This window comes from Ursus arctos, unplaced genomic scaffold (assembly GCF_023065955.2).
Source record: "Ursus arctos isolate Adak ecotype North America unplaced genomic scaffold, UrsArc2.0 scaffold_28, whole genome shotgun sequence".
In the NCBI taxonomy this organism is placed as follows: domain Eukaryota; kingdom Metazoa; phylum Chordata; class Mammalia; order Carnivora; family Ursidae; genus Ursus; species Ursus arctos.
Genome location: NW_026622963.1, coordinates 12,058,442 through 12,085,846, shown reverse-complemented (window position 1 = coordinate 12,085,846; position 27,405 = coordinate 12,058,442). Strand labels below are relative to the sequence as shown.

At 49.5% G+C, this 27,405-nt stretch overlaps 1 protein-coding gene and 1 pseudogene across 1 annotated transcript; one reads left to right on the top strand and one right to left on the bottom strand.

Moving 5' to 3' along the window:
- Window positions 1-8,929: 8,929 nt before the first annotated feature.
- LOC113248070 (60S acidic ribosomal protein P0-like) lies at window positions 8,930-9,875 on the bottom strand (annotated as a pseudogene).
- Window positions 9,876-20,886: 11,011 nt separating this feature from the next.
- On the top strand, window positions 20,887-26,577 carry ISL2 (ISL LIM homeobox 2). Its single transcript, XM_026489465.4, has 6 exons — window positions 20,887-21,025; window positions 21,856-22,045; window positions 22,325-22,587; window positions 24,381-24,664; window positions 25,237-25,404; window positions 25,815-26,577. The coding sequence occupies exons 1-6, from the start codon at window positions 20,968-20,970 to the stop codon at window positions 25,929-25,931; spliced, it is 1,080 nt and encodes a 359-aa protein (XP_026345250.1). The 5' UTR covers window positions 20,887-20,967; the 3' UTR covers window positions 25,932-26,577.
- Window positions 26,578-27,405: the final 828 nt, after the last annotated feature.

Sequence of the window (27,405 nt, the reverse complement as noted above, 5' to 3'; positions counted from 1 at the left end):
AGGTTTCACCTCAATAACGTTGATTAAAACACATGCACAAACATGCACAGCAGGTCACCAGCTTGAAATCTCTGCTTGGATAATCTACAATCTGGACGTTGGTAGAAACATAACTGAAAACTTTCATTTCAAAATCTGACCCATGTCCTCCGTCCAATCCATCAGCAAATCCTAGTGACTTTAGCTTTCTGCTTCCACTCTGGTCCAAGCCACGTTCTCCCTCACTGGGACCACGGCAGCGGCCTCCCCGCTGGTGTTTGAGCCTCTGCTCTTGCCTTCACAGGCTCTCCTCCTCAGAACTAACAGAGACACTCTTAAAATAGAAACCGCGTTATACCCTCTCTGTTCAAAACCCTCCCTCATCACACTGAGGGGGAAAAAATCCAAAGATCTTACTGTGGCTTCAAATCTTTCTCGATCTTGCCCCTGCTTGGCTCTCGGATTTATCTCTTCTCTTCCACTTCAGGTACTCTTTCTACTCTGCCTCCAACACACAGCACACTCCTGCCTCGAGGTCTTTATACTTGCTGTTCCTCTGTCTGGAATGATTTTCTTCCAGAGCTTCTCTATAGTTTGCTCCCACTCTTCATTCAGGTCTCAGCTTAAATACTAGCTCCTGGAAGAGGCTTTCTTCAACCACCGCTACGTAGCCCCTTCTCCATTTTCTCCTTCTCCTAACTACGCTTTCTTTTTCAGGGCAAGGCCTCTGTTTAATTCATTGCTGGAACCCTTGTCCCCAGAACAATATCTGGCCCATGCAAATACTCCATGCATACTTCATGGATGAAAAATGAATAGACAGATGAATGAATGAGCTTTTTGCTATGAAGCCTTCTTAGACATCCCAGCCCGAGCTTACCTCTCCCTTTTCCTCATCCCTCTGGCTTTGGTTGTCTTTGTGTCTTTGTTTGTTTTTTAACAACAGTTTTACTGAGATATAATTCATGTGCCATATAATTTACACATTTAATTTTTACAGATAAATTATTTTGGTAAATTCAGAGTTGTGCAAACATCACCACAGTCAGTTTTAAAATATTTTGATCACTTCAAAAAGAAAGCTCAAACTCTGGCTGTCACACCCCTAGCACCCTATTCCCCAAACCCTAGAAGACCACTCATTTACTTTCTGTCTGTGGATTTGCTTATTATGAAGATTTTTTTATAAATGGAGTCATATCATTTGTGCTCTTTTGTGACTGGCTTCTTTCACTTAGCATAATCTTTTCAGGTTCGTCCACATTGTAGCATGCATCCATATTTTATTCTTTGTAATGACTGAATAATATTCTATTATATGGGTACACTGCATTTTATTTATCTATTCGTTGGTGGGTGGACATTTGGGGTTTTTTCCACTTTGGGGCTCTTCTGAATAATGCTGCTATAAACATTTGTGCACAAGTTTTTGTCTGGATATGGTTTCATTTCTCTAGGGTTAGAATTGGCAACTTTATGTCTAACCATTTAAGGAACTGCCAAACTCTCTTCCAATGTGGCTATACCATGTTACACTTCCACCAGCAGACTGTGAGTGCTCTGATGCCCACATCTCTTGAATTGTATTCGTTGATCTATATGTGGTTTTTCTGTCTTGCCACAATACAAACATTTCACTGTATTTCTGGGACCAGTTTGAACCCTAGGTGGTTACTGACCTCGCTATTGGTTAATGTTTAATATATGTGACACTCACTACCTCAACTGAACTGTAAACTTTTTTAGGACACAGTCTATGTCTTGTACATACTCCCCTTCATCCCATGGTGAAGTACCAGGTGTTCAGCAGGTGTTCAATAACTATTTCTTAATTGTCTGAAGGAATAACAACAGAAGTTAGCAACAACTGTGAAAGGAGGAAGGAAGGGGAAAGGAATTGAGGGCCACAGGGAAAGTTAGAACCTAACCATTTGCATTTTAAATGCTGTAATGAAAGTTCAAGCATCAAAAATCTCATTATTCTGCTTCTCCTTGAAAAAGTAACCAATAGTGAGGTTTTCCACATGCAAAAGAATGAAGCTGAACCCCTTCTTAAACCATACACAAGAATTAACTCAAGATAAACCATAGACCAAAACACAGGAGCCAAAACTATGAAATTCTTAGAATAAAACATGAATAAATCATCTTGACCTTCGGTTAGGTAAAACCTTCTTAGATACGACACCAAAAGCATGAGCAACAGAAGAAAACATTGATAAATTAGCCTTTATCGATATTTAAGACTTTTGTACTTCAAGGGACACCATCAAGAAAGTGAAGACATCCCACAGAATGGGAGAAAATATTGGCACATTATATATCTGATAAGGTACTGTATCCAGAATATATAAAGAACTCTTCCAACCCAATAATGAAAAAGAACACAATTTTTTTAAATGGGCAGAGAATTTGAACAGACTTTTTCCCAAAGAATATATACAAATGTCTTCATGTGCCAATAAGCACCTGAAAAGACACTTAACAGCATTAGTCATCAGGGAGACGTAAATCAAAACCGCAATGAGATAGCACTTTACACGCACTGGAACGGCTATTCTCAAAAAGACAGATAATCACAAGTGTTGAGGAGGATGTGGAGAAAGTGGAACCCTATTCAGCTGGTTGGGTGAACAATCGGCAGCTCCTCAAAATGTTAGACATATAGTTACCATATGACCCACAATTCTGTTCCTAGATGTGTGCCCAAGAGAAATGAAAATGTGCGCTCGCACAAAACTTGCACCTGAATGTTCATAGCAGCATTATTCCTAATAGCCAAAAAGTGAAAACAACGCAAGTGTCCATCAACTGTCGAATGGTTAATAAAATGTGATATGTTCACAAATAGACTATCGTTCAGCAATAAGGAAGGATGAAGGGCTGACACATGCTACAACATGAATGACCTTTGGAAAGATCATGCTAAGTAAAAGAAGCCAGTCACGAAACATCACAGAGTATATGATTCTATTAATATGAAATGTCCAGAATAGGCAAATCTGTAGAGATAGAAAGAAGATGAGTCGTTGCCTATGGCTGAGGAGGGAATGAGTAATGGGGAGTGACTGCTAATGGGTGTGTACTTTTAGGGGGGCATAATGAAAATGTCCAAAACTGTGGTGATGGTCGCACAACTCTATGAATATACTAACCCCCATCATATTGCACACTTTAAGTATGTAAATTGCATAGGCTATAGATACACACACACATCACACATGAGGGTGAGGGATGTTATGACAAGTTCTCTCCTTTATTTTCTGTTTAACAAATCATTTGGAAAAGGCAGTAATTTAATCATTGATAATTACAAAGGTCTTGTCCACGTCTCACACACCAACCTAGACCCCCCAGGGTTTCAGGACTCCACGAGTGAGCACTGCTGCTTTATACCTTAATTTGATCTACTTAATACCCCTCAGTTCTCTCTGTTACCCATCTATATGGCTCAAGTTCACTGCTTCCCAGAGCAACCCCAGAATTTCTGTATAGGAGTATTTTAGGGGCAGCAGTCTGCTTGGAAGAAAAAGAGGTCCAAGGATTTGTCTTGAAGCTGTGGTTGCACAGCAGGCCCACTTTTTCACTTAATGTTTGGAGGCTGAGGGAGATTGGATCCCAGAGTACCACTTCTGGGTGGTCCCCTCCTCTGTGCCAATAAGGGCCACATAGAAATGGGCCTATATTCATATTTTCAAGGCTCATCCATGTTCTCAACAAGCAATTGTCTTGCTATGACATTCACTGACTTTCTAAATATAGCACATGAAAATGGCCCTACATTTTAGCCGTGTCTGCCAACAGGACTTCTTTCTTTGTGCTAAAAATACCTACAGATGATTTTAACTGTGCCACTTTCAAATTCTCCTTTCAACTCATCTGTTCCTTCCAACGTGTTGTCATTTCTCTATTTGGAAATCATGACCATGAAACCTCGAACATTTATGAGTTATGCAAACAGCTTCTCTTGGTATATTTTTAATAGTCCCTGCTCTTATTATTACCAGATGCCAAAATCCCAAATGATAACAAAGTGACAGACTCTAAGGGTAAGTTATTCGGGTAAGAGAAATGTGATAATTTTGTTCTCTGAGAGATAGCAGGTGTCTGACCTGGGTTTGTATCCAAGCTGTCTCAGATAGCTTCCTTGATTTCGCCTACCTCTGTATCTTCAGCGGTCAGAAAGTGTTGTTAACGCCTTCCCCATAAGGTTTTGGTGAGAAATGGGTGGGATTTCATGTCGTACTAATTAACCACTGCTGTGTAACAAATTACCCTCCACATCTAGCATCTTGAAACAACACTTACTGTCTTACAGTTTCTGAGGCTTAGGGAATCCTAGAATGGCTCAGCTGGGTGGTTCTGGCTCCAACTTCCTCACAAGGTTACATTCAAGCTATTGACCAGGGCTTCAGTCTCTGAAGACTTCTATGGGACTGGGGGGTCACTTCCAATACCACCTGCGTAGCTGTTGACAGGAGGCTTCAGGTCCTTACCATAGGGACCTCTCTCTGTGGCGTTTCCCAAAGGCAGAGATCAGAGAGAGAGATAAAGACAGACATACCGGGGCACCTGGGTGGCTCAGTCAGTTAAGCATCTGCCTTCAGCTTGGGTCATGATCTCGGGGTCCTGGGATTGAGCCCCATGTGGGCCCCCTGCTCAGCATGGAGTCTGCTCCTCCTTCTCCCTCTGACTGCCACTCTGCCTGCCTGTGCTCTCTCTCTCTCTCTCAAGTAAATAAATAAAATCTAAAAAAAAAAAAAAAAAAAAAGACAGACATAACAAGATGTAAGCTGCAGTCCTTAGTAACCTAAGCTTGGTAGTGACGTATCATCATGACTGGCATATCCCCCGTTCACACTCACCGACCCTGATAGAGTGTGAGAGAGGACTACACCAGGGTGAAAATAACAGGAGGCAGGGATCATTGGAGGCCAACTTGGAAGCTGGCTACCACCTAAGCAGGGACACCTGGACCCCACTACTTCAACAACCATTTATTAAGCAGTTATATGCAGTCTCTATTCTGAGCCCAGAGGTACAAAATAGACATAGTCCTCACCATCAAGAGCTTCCATTCTAGAAGCTCATAATAAGTGCTTAAGAAATAGGTTTTCTCCTAATGAGAAAGAAACAAAAACACTTTATAAAAAGAGACTTTGCCAATCAGAAGTACAGCCACAGTCCAACTAATTCCCACTTGGGAAAGTTGGGAAACCCTCCCCATATGTGACAATTACAAGATGGAAGGCTCTGCAGTTTTCAGTTTAGAAGCTGCGAATTTATAATAAGAATCCTAGCTGAGGAGTCCCTGGGTGGCTCAGTAGGTTGGGGTCCGACTCTTGATTTCAGCTCAGGTCATGATCTCAGGGTTGTGAGATCGAGCCCTGTGTTGGGCTCCACACTCAGTGCGGAGCCTGCTTGGGATTCTCTCTCCCTTGCCTCTGTCCCTCCCCCTGATTGCACACTCTCCCTCTCAATAAATAAAATTCTTTTAAAAAAAAAAAAAGACTCCTGAAGTAAAGATATCCCTGTGAGAAAAAGGTGTAATAAGCAAATTGATTTTATCTACCATCGTGAAAAAGTGGTTATTTTCCAAAACTATTCTTTCAGACACTGGCTGCATCTCTAGGCACACGACTAAACAAGGTTCTAAAGCTATGATGTCCTTAGCTCCGTGTGAAAGCAGCTAAGGTGGGACCTCTGCTTGGCCATGACTCCTCTACAGTCAATTTTGTTGATGTTTAATGTAGTGCACATACAGACATGTATAGATTACGTAAGAAGGTAACTTTGAGTTTAACGTCTTCTAGAGTGCATTCTGACTGCTCCTAGTTTGCTCCAATTAGTGAGTTTTTACTCTCCTGATACTTTACTTGTGCTAAAACATTCAAAAATCCAGGCTCTTAGAGGAGACATGTATGATTCATGGGATTAATGGCAAAAGAATTTGCCTACATTATCAAATTAGCCTTGCATTTTGCTAGCCTTCATTAGGCTGAAGTGAAGCTTGAGCTTTATACATAAATATCGAAGTCTTATTCTGAGCTTAATAAAACATGCATTTCTTTCCAATATACCCATAGATAGACATGACTCCTAAAACGTTTGTTGGTGCCAAGAGCCTGCAGGTGCCCAGGAGATGCCATCCCTCCCTGTGATGCCCTCAGACGGACTTTCAGGTCCCCTGAACACTCTGTGTTTCAGAAGCTCTTTGCTGAGCTTGCTGTCCTCCACCAGTCCTATGGAAGATGCAGGCGAGGAGACTGATACCACCTCCGACCTCAGAGGTTTAATGAAAGACACTTGTCCCATAGTCGCCTCCTCCATGAGAAAGGGTAGGGATTATGTCTATGTTTTTCACAGATGTATTCAGAGCCTTGGGGCCAAGCAGAGAGGCCAGAACTTCCACAGTGCCCACATTGCTGCCTCCCTGCTTTGCTGCTAGTGACCCTTTTCATTTCTAAGACTCTACCCTAGTTGTTACCAATATTCAGCCCAAGATGAAGTTTTTAGCAGTTTTTGGCCAAATGAGAAAAATAAAAATGATGCAATGAGTTTTTCACAAAACTCAATGGAAAGGGCTATTTATTCTGAAACTAATCTTTTCTTTTTTCCATGTTAATATGTTTCCTCTTATATGAAGTGATGTTAGTAGATAGTAAATTTTTAAAAAATGTCTCACTCGGCAACACAGAATAATGGCAGTCCCACGTGATGTCCCAATTGTTTTTTCTTAGATCTTGAGCTCCAAAAGTCCGAGAACCATTGTCATACAAGACCTGTTCAATCCCACCTCATTCTTGAGGCCTTCCTGATCATTCAGGGCTTATTTTTCCTTTCTTTAAAAAAAGAAAGTTTGGGGACACCTGGGTGGCTCAGTTGGTTAAGCAACTACCTTCAGCTCGGGTCATGATCCCAGGGTCCTCGGATGGAGCCCTGAGTCAGGCTCCCTGCTCAGCAGGGTGCCTGCTTCTCCCTCTCCCTCTGCTGCTCCCCCTGCTTGTGCTCTCCTGCTCTCTCTCTCTCTCTGTCAAATAAACAAATAAAATCTTAAAAAAAAAAAAAAGAAAGTTTGGGTATTTTCCTTCTAAAGTCATAAGTATACAGTGTAGGACAATTGGTAAATTTAAAAACTCACAAAGAAGAAATTAGACATCCTCTATAATCCCACTTCTTAGAGAAAATAAAGGTAACAGTCTGAAAGATGACTTCTATTTGCTGCTTTTATCATTTAACTCTTTTACAAAAATGGAATTATTTTGTATAAGCTGTGTGGTAACTTCCTGATACCTTATCTTCCCCCTTCTCCTTCTCCACAATTACGTGCTGACTTGGCACAAAACGTGCATGAATGAGCATGTAATCCTCACAACAACCCAATGCGGTGCGTACCGTTATTATTCCATCTTTGTAACTGAGGCTCAGAGAGGGTACAGTACTGACCCATTTCACAGAGCCGCTAACCGCTGGAGCCTGGATCCTGACCAGGGTGCCTGGCACTGGAGCTCAAACTGTAAGAAAGTGTGAACCAGTTCACTTCCATTATGTGGGTTTACCGCAACCTATTTAACCAGCCTTTTACTTATGTTCATTTTTATCCTCCTCCTCCTTTTTTTTTTATTTTTTAGTCTTTAAGTTTCAGCCTACAACCTCAAGATTAAATCTTTATGTACGTTACCCGTAAGTATTTCCATGAATAGTTTCTAGCAGAAGGTAAGCTGGGTCAAAGAGACTGCAGAGTTTTAAGTCTTCAACAAGTTTTGGAAAACTGCATTTCAGACTGTTGTGCCTTTTCAGAATGGTGCACCCCTCGACACTCCCTCCCACAGGCTATGATAGGGCCAGTTTTCTCACACTTTGCCAACACTGGGAATTTTGGGTTTTTTGTTTTTTAGATCTTTGCCAATGTGAGAGGCCAAAAATGACCATTCATGATGATTTAATTTGCTTTTCTTTCATTACTAATGTGGCGGGTACATTATAAGGTTTACCCTCAATGATCGAAACCCTGTATAATCCCCTCCCCTTGAATGCCTATGATTTATTTCTAACAAGTATAGCAAAATGAATTGATTTTACAGATGTAATTGAAGTTCTAATCAATTGATTTGGGGCTCATGAAAAGTAGGTGGGCCTTACTTAATTAGGTGAACCCTTTAAAAGGGCCCCCTCAAGGGGCACCTGGGTGGTTCAGTCGGTTAAGCATCTGAATTCAGCTCAGGTCATGATCTCGGGGTCCTAGGGTCAAGCCCTGAGTCAGGCTCCTTGCTCAGCAGGGAATCTGCTTCTCCCTCTCCCTCTCCCTTTCTACCTGCTTGTGCTCTCTCTCCCTCTCAAACAAATAAATAAAAACCTTAAAAAAAAAGGCCCCATCAAGTTGGACACTCAACTCAATAGAATCTTTCTCTCTGTCTCGCTCGCTCTCTCTCCCTTGCTGGTGCTTCTGACTTTGAAGAAGCAAGTTGTCATGATATAATGCTGCAAGTAAATGAATTCTACCACCAATCAGGGAGCTTGGAAGCTTATCTTTCCCTAGTCAAGCCTCATATGAGACTGCAATCTGGCCAACACCTTCATTTCAGCTTTGTAGGACCCTGAGCAGAGAGCCCAGTTAAGCCAGGACCAGAATTCTGAGTTACAGAAACTCGGAGACAATAAATGGATGTTATTTTAAGCTACTGAGTTTGTGGTGAGACGATAATTTTTTTATGTGTCATTGATCATGATTTTTTTCATCTTTCCAGCCCATTTTTTCTGTTAGCATTCATCATTTTCTTATTTAAGTCATTAATGCATTAAACCTTTTTTTGTAAGGCTATCAACCCATTTGTCTGTCATAAATCATAAACAGCCATTGCATTTTTTTTTTTTTTTTTTTGGTTAGAGAAGTAAGCCTACATTTCCTTGTTTCCCAAATAAAGTTAGCTGAATTGGTTGCTTTTGGTGATTAGTCTAAGACACCAAATCCCATATCCTCATTGGACTCCTCCAACTCTTCCTTTGCTTCAACTTTGGCTGGGGCTATGGCTGGCCACAGGGGCAGCAGCCACAGATGCAGGTGGATTAGCCAAGAAGACCACGATCTTTTCAGCAGTGGGAAGGTGTCATCAGTCTCCACAGACAAAGCCAGGACCCCCTTGTATCCATTAATGGTAGAGCGGGGCACTGATGCAACGGGGTAACCCATCTGCAGACAGATGCTAGCAACGTCGCAGACACCCTCTGGGAAGTGAGAATGCAGTTTCCTCTGTGATGTCAAGCACTTCAGGGGTGTAGTGCTGCCATTGTCAAACACCCGCTGGGGGATCAGCCCAAAGCCCCGAGGAGGAGGGGGAGACATTCGGCAGGTTCCACTGTGTGGCTTCGCTGGCTTCCACTCTGTCTCTGGTCTTAGTCAGCTGCACATCACTCAGGATTTCAATGGTGCCTCTGGAGATTTTAGTGGCGATGCCTAAAGCTTGGAAGAAGGAGGTCTTCTTGGAACCCAGACCAGTGTCCTGGGCGGGCACTGTGACTTCATATGGGGCTGTGGCACCAGCACCGGCGGCAGCTGGCACCTTATTGGCCAGCAGCATGACCCTGATCTCAGTGAGGTCCTCCTTGGTGACACAAAACCCAGACTCCCCCAGATATGAGGCAACAGTTCCTCCAGAGCTGGGTTGTTCTCCAGATGCCCTCGGATGGCCTCGTGCATCACGATGTTCTTGCCTATCCACATCACAGCCGTCCCACCGACGGACAGACAGGCGGATCGGCTGCATCTGTGTGGAATCCATGCTATCCGCTCCTAAAGTTGGATGATCTTAAGGAAGCAGCTGGACTTCCAGGTCACCCTGTCTTCCCTGGGCATCATGGCGGTGCGTCGGGGATTGCCACGCAGGGTTTAAAGATGATGTCACCCTCACAAGGACGGCTGGAAAGAGCAACTCATTGCACTTTTATGTGGTCAAATTCATTGGTCTTTCCTGTTTGGGGTCTCCTTCCTTGTGCCACTTGGAAGGTCCATCGTCCTCCCAAGATTACAGGAAGAGTCACATATATTTTTGTCTAGTACCTTTGTGGTTTTTGTCATTACATTAAAATCTTCAATCCATCTGAAGAAGGTTTTGGTAAATGGTGTGGTGCAGAGACGTCTGACTTCAATTTTTTCAAATGTACCAATAATATATACTGAATAATTGTTCGCTTTTCCATTGAATTCCTATCAAACCAAAAGTCTGATTTTGGCCTTTTCAATGTTATATTAAATCTGCCAAGTTCTGCTTTAGTATCAAACTGTTTTCATTCCTAGAACTTTATACCACATCTGAATATCTAATAGGGAAAAACACCCTTCATTTCTCTTCTTTTATAAACTGTCCTCACTAATCCTCACACATTTCTTTTTTCATTTTATCTTTAGAATTATTATGTCAAATTCCATTGGCAATTTAATTATATTTGTGGTATACCAAATTGCATGTATAGATTTATACATTTATAGATAAATTGGAAGAATATTGACATCATATATATAATTCTATACTGGAACATATTTTGGTACTCTATGTGTTTTTTTTTTTTACATGGCCATAGTCAAGAAACCTTTCTTCATATAGACTTTTTACAATTCTTGTTCACTTAATGATAGGGCTTTAAATATTTTCATTTAAAATATATTAATTATAGTATATTTTTTATTTTTTTAAAGATTTTATTTGTTTATTTGACAGAGAGAGACAGCCAGCGAGAGAGGGAACACAAGCAGGGGGAGTGGGAGAGGAAGAAGCAGGCTCATAGCGGAGGAGCCTGATGTGGGGCTCGATCCCAGAACTCGAGGATCACGCCCTGAGCCGAAGGCAGACGCTTAACGACTGTGCCACCCAGGCGCCCCTGTAGTATATTTTTTAAAGATTTTATTTATTTGAGAGAGAGGGCACACAAGCTGGCAGAGCGGCAGGCAGAGGGAGAGGGAGAAGCAGACTCCCCACTAAGCAGGGAACCCAATGTGGGGCTTGATGCCAGAACCTTGAGTCATATGACCTGAGGTGAAGGCAGATGCTTAGCCAACTGAGCCGCCCAGGTACCCCTCATTGTAGTATATTTTTATAATTGTTTATTGTTGGATTATAGGAAAGATATTTATTTACTTAATTATGCAACCATAAATTAGCAAAAGTTTGGCAAAAATCAATGAAAGTATTCTATAAGAATCAATTGGCTATGTGGAATTTATAATTACAATACAATTATATATTTACAATTATAATTTACAATTCATATTACAATGTCCAATTACAATACAATTGCATATTTTATTATTTGTAAATTCTTTGCTACACTTCCTTTGTATCAATAAATTTATAATAAATATGTATGTATATATATAAGTTCTTTCCTAAAGAGCCAGTTCTTAAACGTTTATCAGCACCCTACTAGTGGGGTACACATGCTTGTGCTGCTTAGTCTAAGCCAACACAGGAATCCCTAATTCCTTGTCAGTGATTGGTTCAAGAAGGGACAGATCTAAGCCAATGTGGGTCAATGAAACAGAAAACAGGTTTTCTCATGGAACACTACATCAAAAACTAATGATGTACTGTATGGTGACTAACATAACATAATAAAAATATTTTTAAAAAGTAACAAAAAAAAAAGAAAAGAAAACAGGTTTTCTGGGGAATTCTGGAAAGAAGCTTCCTTGCTGTTTGGTGAGAGCCCCAGGAAGCCAGCTTCTCCCACTGGTCACACACAGGAGGCATACGGTCCCAAGTATTTTGGCAGCCATTGTGTGACCATAAGAATCACCTCAGAATGAAGCTGAGTCCGTCAACAGTAGAGCAGGGAGACAGAAAGGACCTGCTGATGACACCTTTGGACCCTGGGGTCATCTAAGTATAGGGTCTGCCCTACCTCTGTGCTTGTTTGAGCCAGCTCATTTCCTTTCGTTACCACTTTTAGCTAGATTTTATTAGCCCAGAGCGCCCGGCCGATACACGAGGGATGGAGGTGATGTATGAAGTGCCAGCCATACTGCACGGTAGCTGTTCAGCCAATAACAGCACCTCCCCCCCTTTCCCCAGACCATCCTTCCCGTCCCCGGGGCATATGTGCAGCTCTGCCCCCAGCCCTCTCCCTCCTCACTCACAGGCACGTTGGAAGCTGTCTTCACCACCTTCGTGAGGCTTGTTTAGTTCAAAGGGAATTCTCCTTCATGCTCAGCTTGAATGAGCCTCACACATGTTCCTTTATGTGGATGCCTGTGCTTTCCTGAGTCTGGGTCCCTCTTCTCAACTAGAGCAAAACCCTTTGGGGCCAAGACCATTCTGTATGCGTCCGTTGGCCTTTTCTACTGCCGGGCTCAACCTCTCGCTCCTTGTAATGTTCAGTCAGTACTTTATGAGGAAACTACTGGCCTTTAATCTCTTCTTCTCCTTGCTTTTCATAAGCTGTGGGCACCAGGATTCAGCTGAATGAGATTCCTACAACAGTAAGAGGAGTGTGATTTTGTCTTGAAGGTCTTTACAAGTATAAGGCACGTCTAACGTGGCTATAAATAATTTATATTGTCCATAACTCAAGCTGATCAAAATAGACCTCATCACCGTGATGCGGCAAAATCGGGTACAAGCTGCTTTTCTGCTGCCTCCAAACCAATTACACATTTGGAGCAGATGAAAATCTGACTGGATTCCCTCCTGAATCGGATTAATGCCCCATCCACAATCACATTAATCACAATCTGTCTATGATTAGACATCGGATAATCCCATTGGACAAGAGGTGACAACCCAGATTCCATTATCTCATTTATTGTCTATTTTTGGAATTTGCCGGTAACTGTAGCCTTCAGAAGATGTTTTCCAGTGAAAGAGGATCGTCTGTGCGTTTTTGTTTTTGTTTTTTTTTAATTGTTGCTTGATGGGCTTTGTAGCCAAACATTTGGTGTCATGTATAATTTCTATTTTATTTTCAGGTGATGAAGAGACAGAACAGGGCATGAGTGTGTGGTCCTTGTTATGAAAAAAAACATACATATTTAGCATCTTATGAATGTGTGTTGGAAAGAATAAAAGACATCCTGTAAAACCTTTAAGCGGGGCCTGGGTGGCTCCGTTGGTTAAGCATCTGACTCTTGATCTCAGCTCAGGTCCCGATCTCAGGGTCATGAGTTTAAGCCCCGAGTTCGGCTCCACACTGAGCCCACGTGAAGCCCACTTAATAAAACAAAACAAAACAAAACAAAAACAAAAACAAAAACAAAAAACTTTAAAAAGACTATGACAATAGCTTTATGAAGAGGCATCCTCACATTGGAGGACATACGATAAATCTCAGTCTCATAAAAGGGAAGCCTCTCTGATTGGTAAGGGGACTGTAACTGGCCCCCAAAGTCTGCAAATCCGAAACCCACACACATCTGTGCAGGATGGCAGAGATTATGACAGTAGTTAGTTCTTCTGCTGGGGAAATCCATTGAAAAACAGGCATCACTGATGTTCAAGTCAAGCAGATAGCTGATAGATAGATAGTTCCTCTAATTTGAATCTAGACATACTGCTACCGGGAAATAAGAGGACCACATGAGTCAGGGCCATTCTGCTTGCACGCCTGCACTCCCTGCCTTCAGGGCTGGGCCCGGACAGCAGAGCACAGAAAACCTGAAGTCTCCTCCCACCCCAGGAAGATACAATTCACAATGCACGGTTGGTCCCTGTGATACTGGTGTCTGAATCTTAACCCAGATTTTCAGTATCTTTTTTCAATATCTTTAACAAGTAAGTTACAAGTGAGCGGTATTCTTTTCCTCTTGTCTCGGGATTACATATAGAAATTCTTCCCTTTGCCCCATGTAACTGGTTGAGATTGATTGATCACCATCCAGCCCTCCCCCAGACCAGCCTTCCTCCTGGACTGCCCATTGCTAAGGAGAGAGAGGGGCCAGCCAAAAGTCCACGGACACGTCTTCTTCCCTCACACCTCTCCCCCGTACCCTCCTGATTTACGTGCTGGTTACTCCTTGCCTTGCTTGACTCATCTGTGTGTTAATCTTTCCACAGAACAGTGCTGTTGATGCCATGATCCCGTCTGAAGCTCTTCACTCTACAACAGGGTCACAGAAGTTCTCCTTTGCTGGGGGAACGTCCTCAGAGTTCCTCTGCCTGGCGTGTGAGGCTTCCTACAGTCGAACCCAAACTGCTCGTTCAGTCTTTTGTTCGGCTGCTTCCTCTGTGACAGTCCAGCCACACGCACCAGCTGTGGATGGCGTGGCTGTGGCCTTGCTGGTGCCCCTGCGCACATTCCTTCCTCACTCCAGCCTCTACCCACTGTTCCCATTTCCCCCCAAATGCGCTTGACTCACACAGCTCCTTCCTCTGTATGCAAAACCGTTCCCTCTGCCTCCTCCTTTTCGGCCTGGAAGAATCATACTTATCCCACAGGGCTCACATGAGATGCCATGGGCTCCAGGAAGTCTTTCCAGCCTCCACTGCAGTCTTCTCCACGGTGCTGATCCCAAGCCAAAGGTGAGCACAGCCGGACTCAGGTAAAGTAGCAAGGACGGATTCTAGTCAGCACCAGGGCCGGGAGTCCCATGGGAACTGAACTCAACTTTGACTCGCACAGAGGTGACCAGGTACTTTAAAGGGAGAATGAGGGAATAGGAAGGGCCAGGGGGCAGGGACTCAGTAGAGTCAGGGAAGTGAAAAAGTACAAAAAGCAGGGACTAGGAGCTGGTTCATGAGAAACCCATCTGGGTTTGCTAATTGGTGCTTATCCAAGGTGGATTCCTACCCTCCCACAAAGGCTGGGAGACAGGGGCCTTATCTTCAGATGTTGACAGGAACAAAGGGTAAATTCTCCTGACAGCCTTGAGTTTTCTGAGGAAGGCACTTGAGGGGGTAGGGTGGTCCTATGGTTGCAGCCCTGAGCTGCTAGAAACCCCGTTAGTGTTTTGTTCAAGGTTGAGGCCTCACCGAGAAAGGGCTCAGAGGAGCCTGGCTAGAGTTTGGTCAAAGGAGAGAATTGTTGTCTCCTACCATTATTTTCCTCTCTTCTCTACTGTGTTACCTGCTTCAGTGAAGGGCACCTTGTCCATCCAGGGCCCCAGCCTGCAGCCTGGCCCACGTGGCAAGAGGCTGGCCTCTCCGCAAAACAACCATCCAATCCTGCTTTGGTGAATCTATTCCCACTGGAGCTCAGTCTCTCTCTCATTCCTTTCACCCCTTTCTTCCCATGTTACCCATTACCTGGAAGGGAAGGAATGGTTCTAGAAACAGAGCACTAGAAGGGAGGCCCAGTCAGGCTGCAGGCTGGCAGAAGACAGCCCAGGACACCAGTGTGCCAGGCCACAGGCTCAGAAGCACTCCCAGGCTATGCCAAGCTAGCTAGGCCTCCCCCTTCTGGAAAGATAGGAAAAATGCAGCTTTCCCCCCAAAACACCAGGCACAGCTCCTTCCCACAGCTCCCTCCTGTCCCAAAATCTAGGGTTGGAGGTTGTCCCTACAGCTATCTTCAGGGTGCAATCTGGAAAGAAACAAAGGCAGGGGCAGAGGGAGAAGCAGACTCCCTGCCGAGCAGGGAGCCCGATGCAGGGCTCGATCCCAGGACCCTGGTGTCACGACCTGAGCTGAAGGCAGACGTTCAACAGATTGAGCCACCCGGGTTCCCTGACCATGGGTTTCTTAATACAGAATGACTTCAACACATGTCCACTGTAAACAAAGTAACAAATGAACAAACAAGACCATTCCCATATGGACAGACTCAGTAGCACAGGTTTGTAACTAGTCTCACGGACTAGTGAGGGTGTGGGTTTGAGTCTCGGTCCCACCTCTTACTGGTTGTATTAACATGTGAAGTTATTGATTTCTTCATTTCTGAGCTGCTGAACGATGAATATAGGACCTACCTAACTTTGGGGCACCTGGGAGGCTCAGTCGGTTAAGCATCTGCCTACGGCTCAGATCATGATCTCAGGGTCCTGGGATCGAGTCCTACATCGGGCTCCCTGCTCGGTGGGGAGCCTGCTTCTCCCTCTCCCTCTGCCTTCCCCTCCCCCTGCTTGTGCACGCACACGTGTGCGTGCTCTCTCTCTTGCTATCTCTATCTCTGTCAAATAAATAAATAAAATCTTTAAAAAAATGTTTAAGACCTACCTACGTTTGAGGCAGGGCTGGCTTCGTGGGCATGCAGCCTCTGCATGAAATGAGGTGATCTGCAGTTCCTTAGTCCAGGACCCAGCCTGCAGCAGGTGCTCAGGGGGCGTTAGGGAAGAGGGAACGGGCTCAGGAGGGAGAGAGAGGGGACCAAGCAGCGCCACGGCACGGGGTGCCTGTGTGTTCAAAGGGACTCGGTGGGAGGCAGGCAAGAGAGGCTGGGCAAGAACACAGGTTTGGATGTCAGGAGGCCTAGAATCTTCTTAAGTTTCTGCCTTTTCTTAGGCCTTAGTTGCGTTCTCTGAAGCATGGTGCCAAACTCCCACACCAAAACCCAGCCCTCAGAACTGTATGGTGGGTGAGGACGTGAATGCTGAGGCCCTCCTTGGCCTGTTCTCTACAACATCTCCAATTGCCTTGGGAGAAAAGTAGAGGACACCTGGCATGGGGCTGGTCCTCAGAGGGGCAATGGCAGAAACGCAACCCCAGGGGTGCCAGCAGGGGGAGCCTTGGCTTCCCGCTCCATCTCTGTCACTTACCTGCTGGAGGCAATGTCACTGAGCTTCAGTTTCCTTGCTGATAACGCTCCTTCCACAAGCGTCAACTTCCTTTGCATTGGGTGGGCGTGGTGGCCCCTTTGTAAGTGGGCAGGAGGCGGGGTGCTGCAATGACCCCGTAAGCAGGATCCGGAGGCAGAGAGGCTGGTCCATAGGCTCCGCCCGCTTTGTCACCTGGGACAAATGACTTAACCTCTCCAAGTCTCAGTTTCCTCATCTGTGAAGTAGGGATCATTTCAACAACAGTAACTTCTTTCCAGAATTGTGAGGATAAGGCCAGTCAGGCATGTGAAGGTGGCCCCTAGCAAGAAGCCAGTATGTTAGCCGTCATGGTGACGATACCAAAGATGTAGGTTAGTCCCCGTATTCCTCTGCACATATGTGACTCCATGAAAATAAGGAGACAAAACATCTTTGTTCAGCGAAGGTCTCCTGAGCAGGTAAGAACGGGAAGGCAGCTGGGGAAGGCAGTCCAGTGTGTGGGTGCGTGTATGTATGTGCACGCATGCGTGCCGCTGTCGGGGCTCTCCGGGCCCCCCAGGTGGGACAGGCAGGGAAAGGATGATCACCGTTGCCGGTGGTCAGTTTCTTCTCCGTCAAACACAGGCCCAGAAGAGAAAGTCTCTGGAGGCTCATCTAGTTTTCTGGTTCTAGAGTTGTGGAAGGAAGAGGAAGGATGGGAGGACTGACTAAGCAAAACTGTAAAATAATAAGTGGGTTTTATTTTGTTTTGTTTTGTTTTGTTTTGTTTTAGTGATCTGGCCTGCTTTGGTGACCCTCCGCCCCTGCCAGCTCTGGGGCCCTCAGGTCTTGTGCTCTCCTGCTTTTTCTCTCAGGTCTCGTTCCCAGGGCGAGAGCCACTATCACTGTAGTGTGAATGACCACCTGTTATTCTGTTCTTTCTCAAGGGTCTTTATACAGTAAGTTGATCTTTCAGTGGAATTGTGAACAGAGTTTCAGGCAGCAGTGATGGGTGAGGAGATTTGGGGAGAAGAAATTCAGGGAGACTTCTCTGTGCTTCTGAAATCTTCCCAGGAGGAGGGCTATAGTTGGGGCTAGTTTTATGGGATAACACAGAGCTATGAAGCTGAAGCTCTAGTCCTCCTAAGGGAGAACAGTGCTCCAGAGCCCAGCAAAGGAGGCACCCAGGTCTCCTGCATGCGGTAGCCTGGGCTGTGCAGAGCAGTGTGGCCCCTGCCTCTCCCGGAAGGGCACCCTAGGAGCAGCCAGGAGGCAGAGAAACAGGGCAGGGCCAGGTCAAGGGTGCCCTGTGGCTGTGCCAGGGGAAGAGGTTTTTCTCTAATCCCACACCAGCACCAGTCTCCCCCGGGGGGGTGCTGTGACCCAGGAGACGCACTTCGAGGGCTCTTGAAACAGGTTGCTGGCTTTACAGCTCCAGAGAGGTTGAAGGGGTTGTGCGGTGGGCCCACAGCCACGAGGGTCCTCAACGGCACAGTGAGAGAAGCAAGCAGATGGAGCCAGGCCGACCTGGCCGCGAATGCCAACTCTGACTCAGCCTGTGACCAGGAATAGTCATGTCGGCTTGGAAGCCTCAGTTTCCTTGGGGATTGAATGAATCTAATATTACCCACCTCATAACATTGCTTTCAAGTCCTGGGAGGCTAATAACAGGGGATTTGCTCTTGGTAGGGGCTGAACAAATATTAATTCTTGACTTGGCTTCCTGGCAGCCCGGGAGAGGTGACTGTGTCTCCCCTTCCCCGAAAATGGTCACAAAGATTGTTTTTCTCCTCTAGGTGGTGATGAATTTCACCCCTTGGCAGGAGAGGGTTAAAGTCGAGGCCTAAGATTCTGCTGGAGCCATCATCTCCTGGCGGCCTTCATCCCTGAGGTATTGATTATTCCCTTGTTCCTGGCCAGGTGCTGGGAGTCAGGCCAGGCTTCGGGTGGCCTGAGGGGGAAGCGAATGGTCCAGGCACACAGCCCAGCTCACCAGTATGCTCACCTGGTGCCCCCCATGACAGGACCGTGCACCCAGATACACAGACATCACCTGTATACACTCTTCTTGATTGCCCGCCCACAGCCGACCCACCCAGAGCAAATGCACACTGAGATATACAAAGAAATCTTCCGATGGTAGACACACAGACACATTTCGACCTCCCCTCCACATCCACACACAGGCGCCCACACAGGAAAGACACAGCATACACAGAGGCTCCCAACACAAGGACATAGCCAACAACAACAATGACCATGGTTAACACGTACTCCACACTTACTATATGCCAAGTATTATTCTAAGCCTTTTCCAGAGAAGAGTTTAATTCTTAAAATAGTAGAGATAGCTATTATTTTATCCCCCATTTTACAGATGAGGAAACTGAGGGACAGAAAAGTAAAATAAGAGGCCTTAGGTCACAGAGTGGCCTGGCACAGACACAAGCACAGATTGCCTCCGCCCTCGCTCCTCAACCTCATCTATTCACAAAGACACATTCAACCGCAGCATTGCCACCGCCTCTCCCCGCAGACCTGCTCCCCGCACACTCCCGGTGGGCGCCCTTTGGGAGCTAGTAGCCAAAGACGCAAGACATGGCTTGTGGGCAGAGAGATTTCAGACCGGCGACGGGCCCACGTTTCGAAGGCAGTGGTGCTGATCAGAAGCCTTGCGGGAGGACGACGGGACAGGCAGCGTGAAGATCTGGACACAGCGCGGGCTGCCGATGGGCGTTCACCGGCCGGGCGGCGGACCACCGTCTAGCAGCTGGGTTAGTGTGCACCGAGGGCCTAGCCCGGGCTCCCGGCAAAGCCTCTCCCTGCGCCCTCGGCAGCACCCATTTCCCAGAGAGCACCCTAGAGGCTTGAGGCCAAACAGCCTTAGATTTTGAATAGAAGGGCCGCCGCGCTCGACCGCGCCCTCAGGCCGACCGGCCCGCAGGGACCTGGGCAGGGGTCTGGGGTTCCAGAGGAGACATTTTACCCCGAGGCGGGCGCCCGTCCCGCCCAGGCGCGCACCAAGTCCTTGGTACACCTTTTAACGGGAAAACAACAACAGCCACCATGGTTAGATACATGTTATTTATAATTCATGGGCCAGCCTTTGAACCCTTTCAAACAAAACCCACAGCGATTTCTTTGAAAGAAAAAAATGGATGCACTCTGCTCAGAAGTCTTGGGTTTTCTAAGGACCCACGAGCCGCTGCACAGATAGTAAATTACCCCGCGCACCACATTTGTTTCTGATTATTTGCGTTGCAGTTGGTTTGTGAAATGAAACAGAAGAGTTTATAAAAACTGCTTATTTGGGAAGTAGGACGCACATTCGACCCCAGCCTTGTTCCTAGAAGGAGCTGTGCTATTCGGGTAGGGGAAAGATGAGGGGAATCTGTCAAGTTAACCTCCCTCCCTCTGCCCCACCTCCAAATTCAAGTCAAGACTCGAATCAGGATCCGACAAGCGTCTTCGGATTTTGCGTTCTGGCGCTACCCACTTAATACTCCAACTTGGATAAGTTTTCCACAGGCGGGGATGGGTGGGGGGTGGGGAACGGGAAGAAGTCTAAAAAGAGTTTATCCAAACCCCCAATGGTCGTTCCCTAACTTCCCTCTCTAGCTCGGACCCTGAGGACAAAGGCGAACGAGAAGAGAAAGGTGACTGGCTGGACAGTGATGGTTGTATCCAAACAGACCTCCCTTTCCACCCAGCTCTCGTTCCAAAACAGTAGATTTTTATTTTTTTTATTATTTTTTATTTGTGAAAGAAGGGAGCATTTAAAGGAGAGGCCTCCCCCTGCCTGCACTCCCCAGGTATCCATCACCCCGCTCGGGCATGCCTGGGAAGACCGCCCCGCAAGTCCAAGAGGAAGCTCAGAGCTGCGGTGGCCGCGGAGCCAGCTCGGAGGTGACGCAAGGTCCAGCAGGGATAGCCCGACCCCGGGCAAGAGAGAGGATCCTTGTAGATTTTGGACGAGGGGGCTGCCCTCCATTGTTCACTCCGGGCCAATCAGGGTTTGCCCATTTCCTTGCAGCCAATCCCCCGTCACCCTCGCCTTCCACCCAAGCCACCCCGCCCAACAGCCCCCAGGTCCCCATTACCTCCCCCGCATCCCCCGCGGTTCTGGGGAAGCTTCTTGACGCCACAGGTCCCGCCCCCAGCTTCGGCCCCGGGCGAGTGCGTGCTGACGTCATGCTGCGTGCGGGCCAGTGCGGAATCGCTCCTTCAACTCAGCGGGGCAGGAGGAGTTAGTTACCAAAGAGCGGAGGTTGGGCGCGCGACCCTCGTCCTTCTACCCCTGACCGCACACTTTGCGCACATCTCTTTTCTGCATGGTGGATATTATTTTTCATTATCCTTTCCTGGGTGCTATGGGGGATCATTCCAAGAGTAAGTCTTTCTGTGTGGGGGGGTGTGTATGTGTGTGTGCTTAATATGCAATATTTCTAATGCAGAAGAATGTTTAGCGGATTCTACAAGTGGCTTCTATTTGACAGGACACTGGGAGAGAAAAAAATGAAACGAATACATTTCTCCTTTAGGCCACTTATCTTTGGAATCCTGTTGTTTTAATTTATAATTAAACATTCTTTCTCAATGTTAGGCTGCTAGGCTGACCTCAGTCTGTGAAATCTGCTTCTGTTTTGCGCTAAGGCAATTAGGTTTGATTTGGGGGTGTGGGCTTTTTTGCTTGTGTGTCTTTTGGCTTTTCGAAGAAGGCAGATTTCTCTAGCTTGATCTGGGATATTTAAGAAATGCCAGAGAGGACGAGAAGAGACTCCGGTGAAAGCTGATGTCTGTGTTGGGATTGGAGGGAGTCGTTGTAAGAGGCAGTATGTGGACAGAAATGCCGGAACATCACCGTTCAGTATTGATGAGGTGGCGTCCGCAGTGCTTAAATGTCTTTTTATTCTTTCTTCTCACCTGTCTTACCTTTTAGTTACAAGATATATGGATAAAACGACTGCGTCCAAATGAATTTAGTAGCGAAAAAAAAAAAGGGGGGGTGAAGGGGAGACAAAAAGCCTTCTCAAATTCAGAAGATTTTGGTTTTTCGTTTCCAATTGTTTGGACGTTTAGGAAAGCCCACTTTTCCCTGCAGTCGCAATTCTTGAAAGGGATCGAGCGAGCGAGCGGGTTGGGTTGGGGCTGGAGTGGCCGAGGCCCGCCCGGATCCGGGCAGCCCGGCCTGACGCGGGCCCCGCGCCCTTCCCCGGCAGAGAAGCCCGGGACCGCCATGTGCGTGGGCTGCGGGAGTCAGATCCACGACCAGTTTATCCTGCGGGTGTCGCCAGACCTGGAGTGGCATGCCGCCTGCCTCAAGTGCGCCGAGTGCAGCCAGTACCTGGACGAGACGTGCACGTGCTTCGTGAGAGACGGGAAGACCTACTGCAAGCGGGACTATGTCAGGTGAGGCCCGCGAGAGCCGGGGCTCAGCTACCGCCTGCGGGGGCTGGGGCTGGAGGCGGCGGCTCGTCTGCGCTCCCCGGCCTGGGGAGAAGGCCACCCCCCACTCCGAACGTGTGCCGCCGTGCGCGTCTGGGCCGCGAACTCCCCGAGGGCCGGTTCCCGCAAGCTCCCTGTGGCCACAAAGCGTCCTGGGCTTGCGTGCCCGGAGCCGGTTGCAGCCCGGGAAGCGAGGCGGGCCTCGGGCTCCTAGCTGACAACGACCGCGCCTTGGGCCCGCAGGCTGTTCGGCATCAAGTGCGCCAAGTGCCAGGTGGGCTTCAGCAGCAGCGATCTGGTGATGCGGGCGCGGGACAGTGTGTATCACATCGAGTGCTTCCGCTGCTCCGTGTGCAGCCGCCAGCTGCTGCCCGGCGACGAGTTCTCGCTGAGGGAGCATGAGCTGCTCTGCCGCGCCGACCACGGCCTCCTGCTGGAGCGCGCAGCGGCCGGCAGCCCGCGCAGCCCCGGCCCGCTCCCCGGCGCCCGCGGCCTGCATCTGCCAGGTAAGCCGCGCGCGCCGGAGCCAGCGCCGCCGGCGCCGTTGTGAGTGCCTGCATGTGTGTACAGGGGTGCTTGTGCTCCGACGAAAAGTTGTCACTCGTGCGTGGTTCTGTTTACCACGATTGTGTGCTTCTGTATGAGTGCAGAACTGTGGCTAGCAGCACAGCCGGAGTGTGTGCCAGGGCGGGGGGTGGGGGGGTTGGGACACAATTCGTTGGTGGGTCAGCATGAACCGGGATTGTGTGCATGAGTGTGTGAATACGGGGGCATTGTGGAGAACTGTGTTCTCCAGGATGGGGAATACTGGGACACCGGGCCAGGAGAAGGAGGGTGAATGACAACAGAATCAAAGGGGTGCCTGCCTGGGGAACCTGTATGGGGGATTTCAAGCGTGTGTTATTGCCAGAGAGGAAAGATAGGTTTGCCTGGGGACGTGTGTAAGGAATACAGCTCCCGTCCTAGAGCTGGGCCTGAGCTCAGCCAGCCAGAAGGCTAGCTAGCTGGCTGCCCCAACAAAGAGTGGGTGTCTGTGTTCACATTTTGAGGCCCAGTTTGACGAACAACTTAGCCAAGTGCTTCTCCTTGAGGAGGGTGTGGCGGCACAGTGGCTTTGGGATCATAGAAAACACTTCAGGCGATGCTCTGGGTCCTAATCCGAAGCTGGGGTCTGAGTGCACGGTAGTGCTCAGGGATAGTGCCCCAGGCTGGGCAGCGCCCAGCAGGCAGCCACAGACCCCAAGCGCAGATTTCTACGCCAGGCTGAGCCTCAGGGTGCAGTGTGGTCTTGTAGTGCTCCTCCCCTCTCTAGTCCTCAGTTTGCCTCCCCTACAGAGTGAGGAAATTGGGCTGGATGGGCTATTTGTAACTATTTATCCAGACCTAGAAATGCCTTCCGGGGGATAAAAATTTAAACAGTGCGGCATGTATCCGTGGGTGTGTGGACCTGGTTTGGATGGGGGTGTGAAACAGTATGAAGCTGGTGGTGACAGCACTCCATCTCGGGTCTCAGAGGCGCTCCCTTTTGTTTGTTGCGGGTTTGGGTTGCGGGCCACGGGCATCAGGCTCTATTTACCCGGGGCTGAGAGAACCCAAAGCCAAGCGAGAATGCTAGCGGCTGCGCTCGGGCTGGGAGGGTGAGCGGCCGTGGGGCCGGGGAACCTGGAGCCTTAAAGGAGGAGACCCGGGAGCTGAGGCCCGAGGGCTGGCAGGGAAGAACGTTCTGTCCCTGGAGTCCCATCCGCGCCCCAGGCCGGGTCTTCGCGGCCTTGTCCGAGTGGTCTCTGAAGGAGGAGGAAAGGCTCTTGCAGGCCCCCAGGAGCGGGAGACAAGCCCCCTAATCCCAAAGCAACGCGGCGCTCTGGGCGCTCGTCGGCCCCCTTCCCCCTCCAGAGTCCTGGGAGCTCCTCCCTCCTCTTCCTCTGAAACTCCGACTTCTTCCGGAGGGCCTCCTTCGCAGGGCCCGAGCGGGCATTCCTAGGGTCGGGTAAGTGGAGGAGGCACGGCCGGGAGCAGCCACTCGCGTCCCGCAGCGGCCTAGCGCAGGACTCCCACGCCCTGCGGGCGCTCCGGGGACAGCGCTTGGGGCGGCCCGCTCGGGGAACTAGGGAAGGGACGAAAATGCATAGCTCCCTCCGCACAGGGCGCACAGCTGGAAAGGGAGACGAACAATAAAATGAAATCACCGGCCTCGTAGAGAAACGAAATAGGGCCTGGGAGGGCTCGGCCGCCGCAGGGCGGGGCACTGGGCGGGCGGGTGGCGGTCCCGCGCTCACCTCTCGTCCCCCTGTCCTCGCAGACCCCGGGTCGGGCCGGCAGCCCTCGCTGCGCCCGCACGTGCACAAACAGACGGAGAAGACAACCCGCGTGCGGACGGTGCTCAACGAGAAGCAGCTGCACACTCTGCGGACCTGCTATGCCGCCAACCCGCGGCCCGACGCGCTCATGAAGGAGCAGCTCGTGGAGATGACGGGCCTGAGCCCACGGGTCATCCGCGTCTGGTTCCAGAACAAGCGTTGCAAGGACAAGAAGAAATCCATTCTCATGAAGCAGCTGCAGCAGCAGCAGCACAACGACAAGACGGTGAGGGGCTGTGCACCTCGCCGCAGTGTCTGCGGGCTCTTTTATGGGCGCGCTCTGGGGAGAGCCAGGGGCAACTGGGTTCTCCAAATAGCGCCTGTTTGCGCGTTCAGGGAGAGGCTTGCCTTGGGGATTAAGGCTGCTTCATTATCGTACCCGAGGTCGGATCTTGTCCTTGTCCCAGCTGCTGGCCTGAGTTGGAGGCACAGCTCTGAGCCCGAAGCGGCATGGTTATGCGTCCCCTGCTAGTCGGGGCAGGTTGTGTCCTCTTGGCATGGCTTGGTTTGGAGACTTTTCCTCGAGAAAAATGGGAACAGAGGCCTCTAATTCCTTTGCTCTGTTGGCCCCTTGTTGGCTCCCAGCATTGAGGCTGGACTATGGTAGAGGTTTCTGGGTCCGGAGTATCTTAACTGGGGAAGGAGGACTACCTGGTTGTGGTGTTGGGAGTCCCTCCCCCCAGACACCTTCAGGCCCCAAATCTGCGCCAGTGCCTGGGGACTCAGTGTCAAGGGTGTGGTGGGAGACACAGGACCTCGCCTGAACATCCCTCACCTCCACTTCCGCTTGTCCCTCAGAGCCTCCAGGGATTGACTGGGACGCCCCTGGTGGCGGGCAGCCCCATCCGCCACGAGAGCGCTGTGCAGGGCAGCGCAGTCGAGGTGCAGACGTACCAGCCACCGTGGAAAGCCCTCAGCGAGTTTGCCCTCCAGAGTGACCTGGACCAACCTGCCTTCCAGCAGCTGGTGAGGTCCCTACCTACCCACCGGACCTCAGGACTCGCAGGGGTGGAATTTAGCTGTTTGATCAAGGTGGGAAGGAGGGACTTCCCAGGCGATGAGGGGCTGGGGACAGTTCTAGGCAATGAGAGGGGGGATAGATAAGGGGACTGCAGCCATACCTCAGCCCATAATTCGCTGTAAACCAGGTCTCCCTGGATTAAAGCACTCTCAAGGGAGGTCGAGGGATTAACCAACCCGAGCTCCCGCTCTAATACCCCAGCGAATGCTTGGGGACCTGGCCCACATCTGCAAAGGGCTTGCTCCCAGCCGGTGGCTTGTCCCTAAGGGATGCCCTCGATTCAGAGTATGCGGCCTGGGAGCAGCAGCTCCGGCACCTCTTCACCCGCCTCTTCCTGGTGTCTCCACATCCCCAGGTGTCCTTCTCCGAGTCTGGCTCCCTAGGCAACTCCTCCGGCAGCGATGTGACCTCCCTGTCCTCGCAGCTCCCGGACACCCCCAACAGCATGGTGCCGAGTCCCGTGGAGACGTGAGAGGACCCCATCCTCGCCAGCCCGCGGAACTCGCATGCTCCCTGCATGAGACTCACCCATGCTCAAGCCATTCCAGCTCCAAAAACTCTCTCGCCTTTGTAATTATTATTATTATTGTTATTTAAAGAGAGAGGACAGAGAAGCGGCCAGGACAGCCCAAAGGTCCAGGATACAACCTGCTTTCACCAGACGGAAGAGCCCTCCTCCAAGAACTTTTATTTTTTCAAAACCAGAATTTGGGATTTACTAGCGTTAGCTCTGCCCTCTCCTCGTCCCTCGCTCCGCGTGGCCAGGGCCGCTCTGTCCGCGCCCCCCACCCATGGAGAACAGGCGGGGCCCATCCGGCGCGGGGCCACCCCGAACCCGTTCAGGCGGGCCCCTACCCCAAGCCGGCCCCGCGATCCCTGGCGGCTTTGCCCAGGCTCTAAGCGGGGACAATCCAGATGGAACAGACACTGAATCCCCAAAGCGCATGATTGCCGGAAAAAAGTAGAAACGAGACTTTCCTTGAAAATATTTTAAATTATCAGTCGACGGAGGACAGAGTGTGTGAGCCTTTGCCGAACAAAACGTAAGTTATTATTATTTATTGTGAGAACAGCCAGTTCACAGTGGGATGGATATTTTGATCTTAATAAAAAAATAATAACCCGATGCGATGCTGCTCCTGTGTGCTGTGGGCGCAGCGGGAGGGCCGGCCGGACGCAGGTTGGGGCTTGGAGCTTGTTTCAATGAAAACGGAGCCCGGCGGAGCCCGCCGTGGAGTCCCGGGGGTGGGCCCAGCTGCTCGTGCCCGCGTCTAGCGCGCCGCTGCTCCGAGGGCTCCCGGCGGCCCAGGGCGGGCCCGGCGGGGATTGGGCGCCGCCCGGGGGGCGGGGCTGGGTCCGTGCGCCCCCCGGCGGCCCCGGCCCGCGCGGAAAGCGCCGCTAGCCCTCCCGGAAGCCGGGGCGCGCTCCCTGCTCCAGGCCCGCCTGGGCATTGCGCACCCTCCAGTCCCGTCCCCTGCGCTTCGCGGTCGAGGCCCGAGGGGCAGGTGGGGGGACCTCCTTTGAGCGGGAAACTTGCGACGCTCGGTTGACAGCTCTTTGGCGGACTCCAGCCTGCGGTCAGGCTCGCGAGGGCGTCTCGTTCCCTCCGCCTTGCCTCTGCTTCTGGAGCAGAATGCAGCCTGGTGCCCGCCGAGGGCCGACCCTCCACTCCTCGCTGCATTTTGGGCCGGTGCGCTCGGGCCCTGCCGGCGCTTTTGCCCCGACCCCCTGCCCCGGGCGCCTCGCCCGCCTGCCACTCCGGCCAAGCCGCCGAGCAGGGAGCCCGCGGGCCCGGGGCGAACAAGGGGCAGTGACGGCTCACCCTCGGCGCTGTCCCCAGAGTGGATGCGCGACGTGATCAATCTCGCTGCATTTATTAATTCCCCCGTCTAGACAGAGGAGAAGGCCGGGCGGCGGCTCCTTATCTGCATTTGGCATCACCTGCA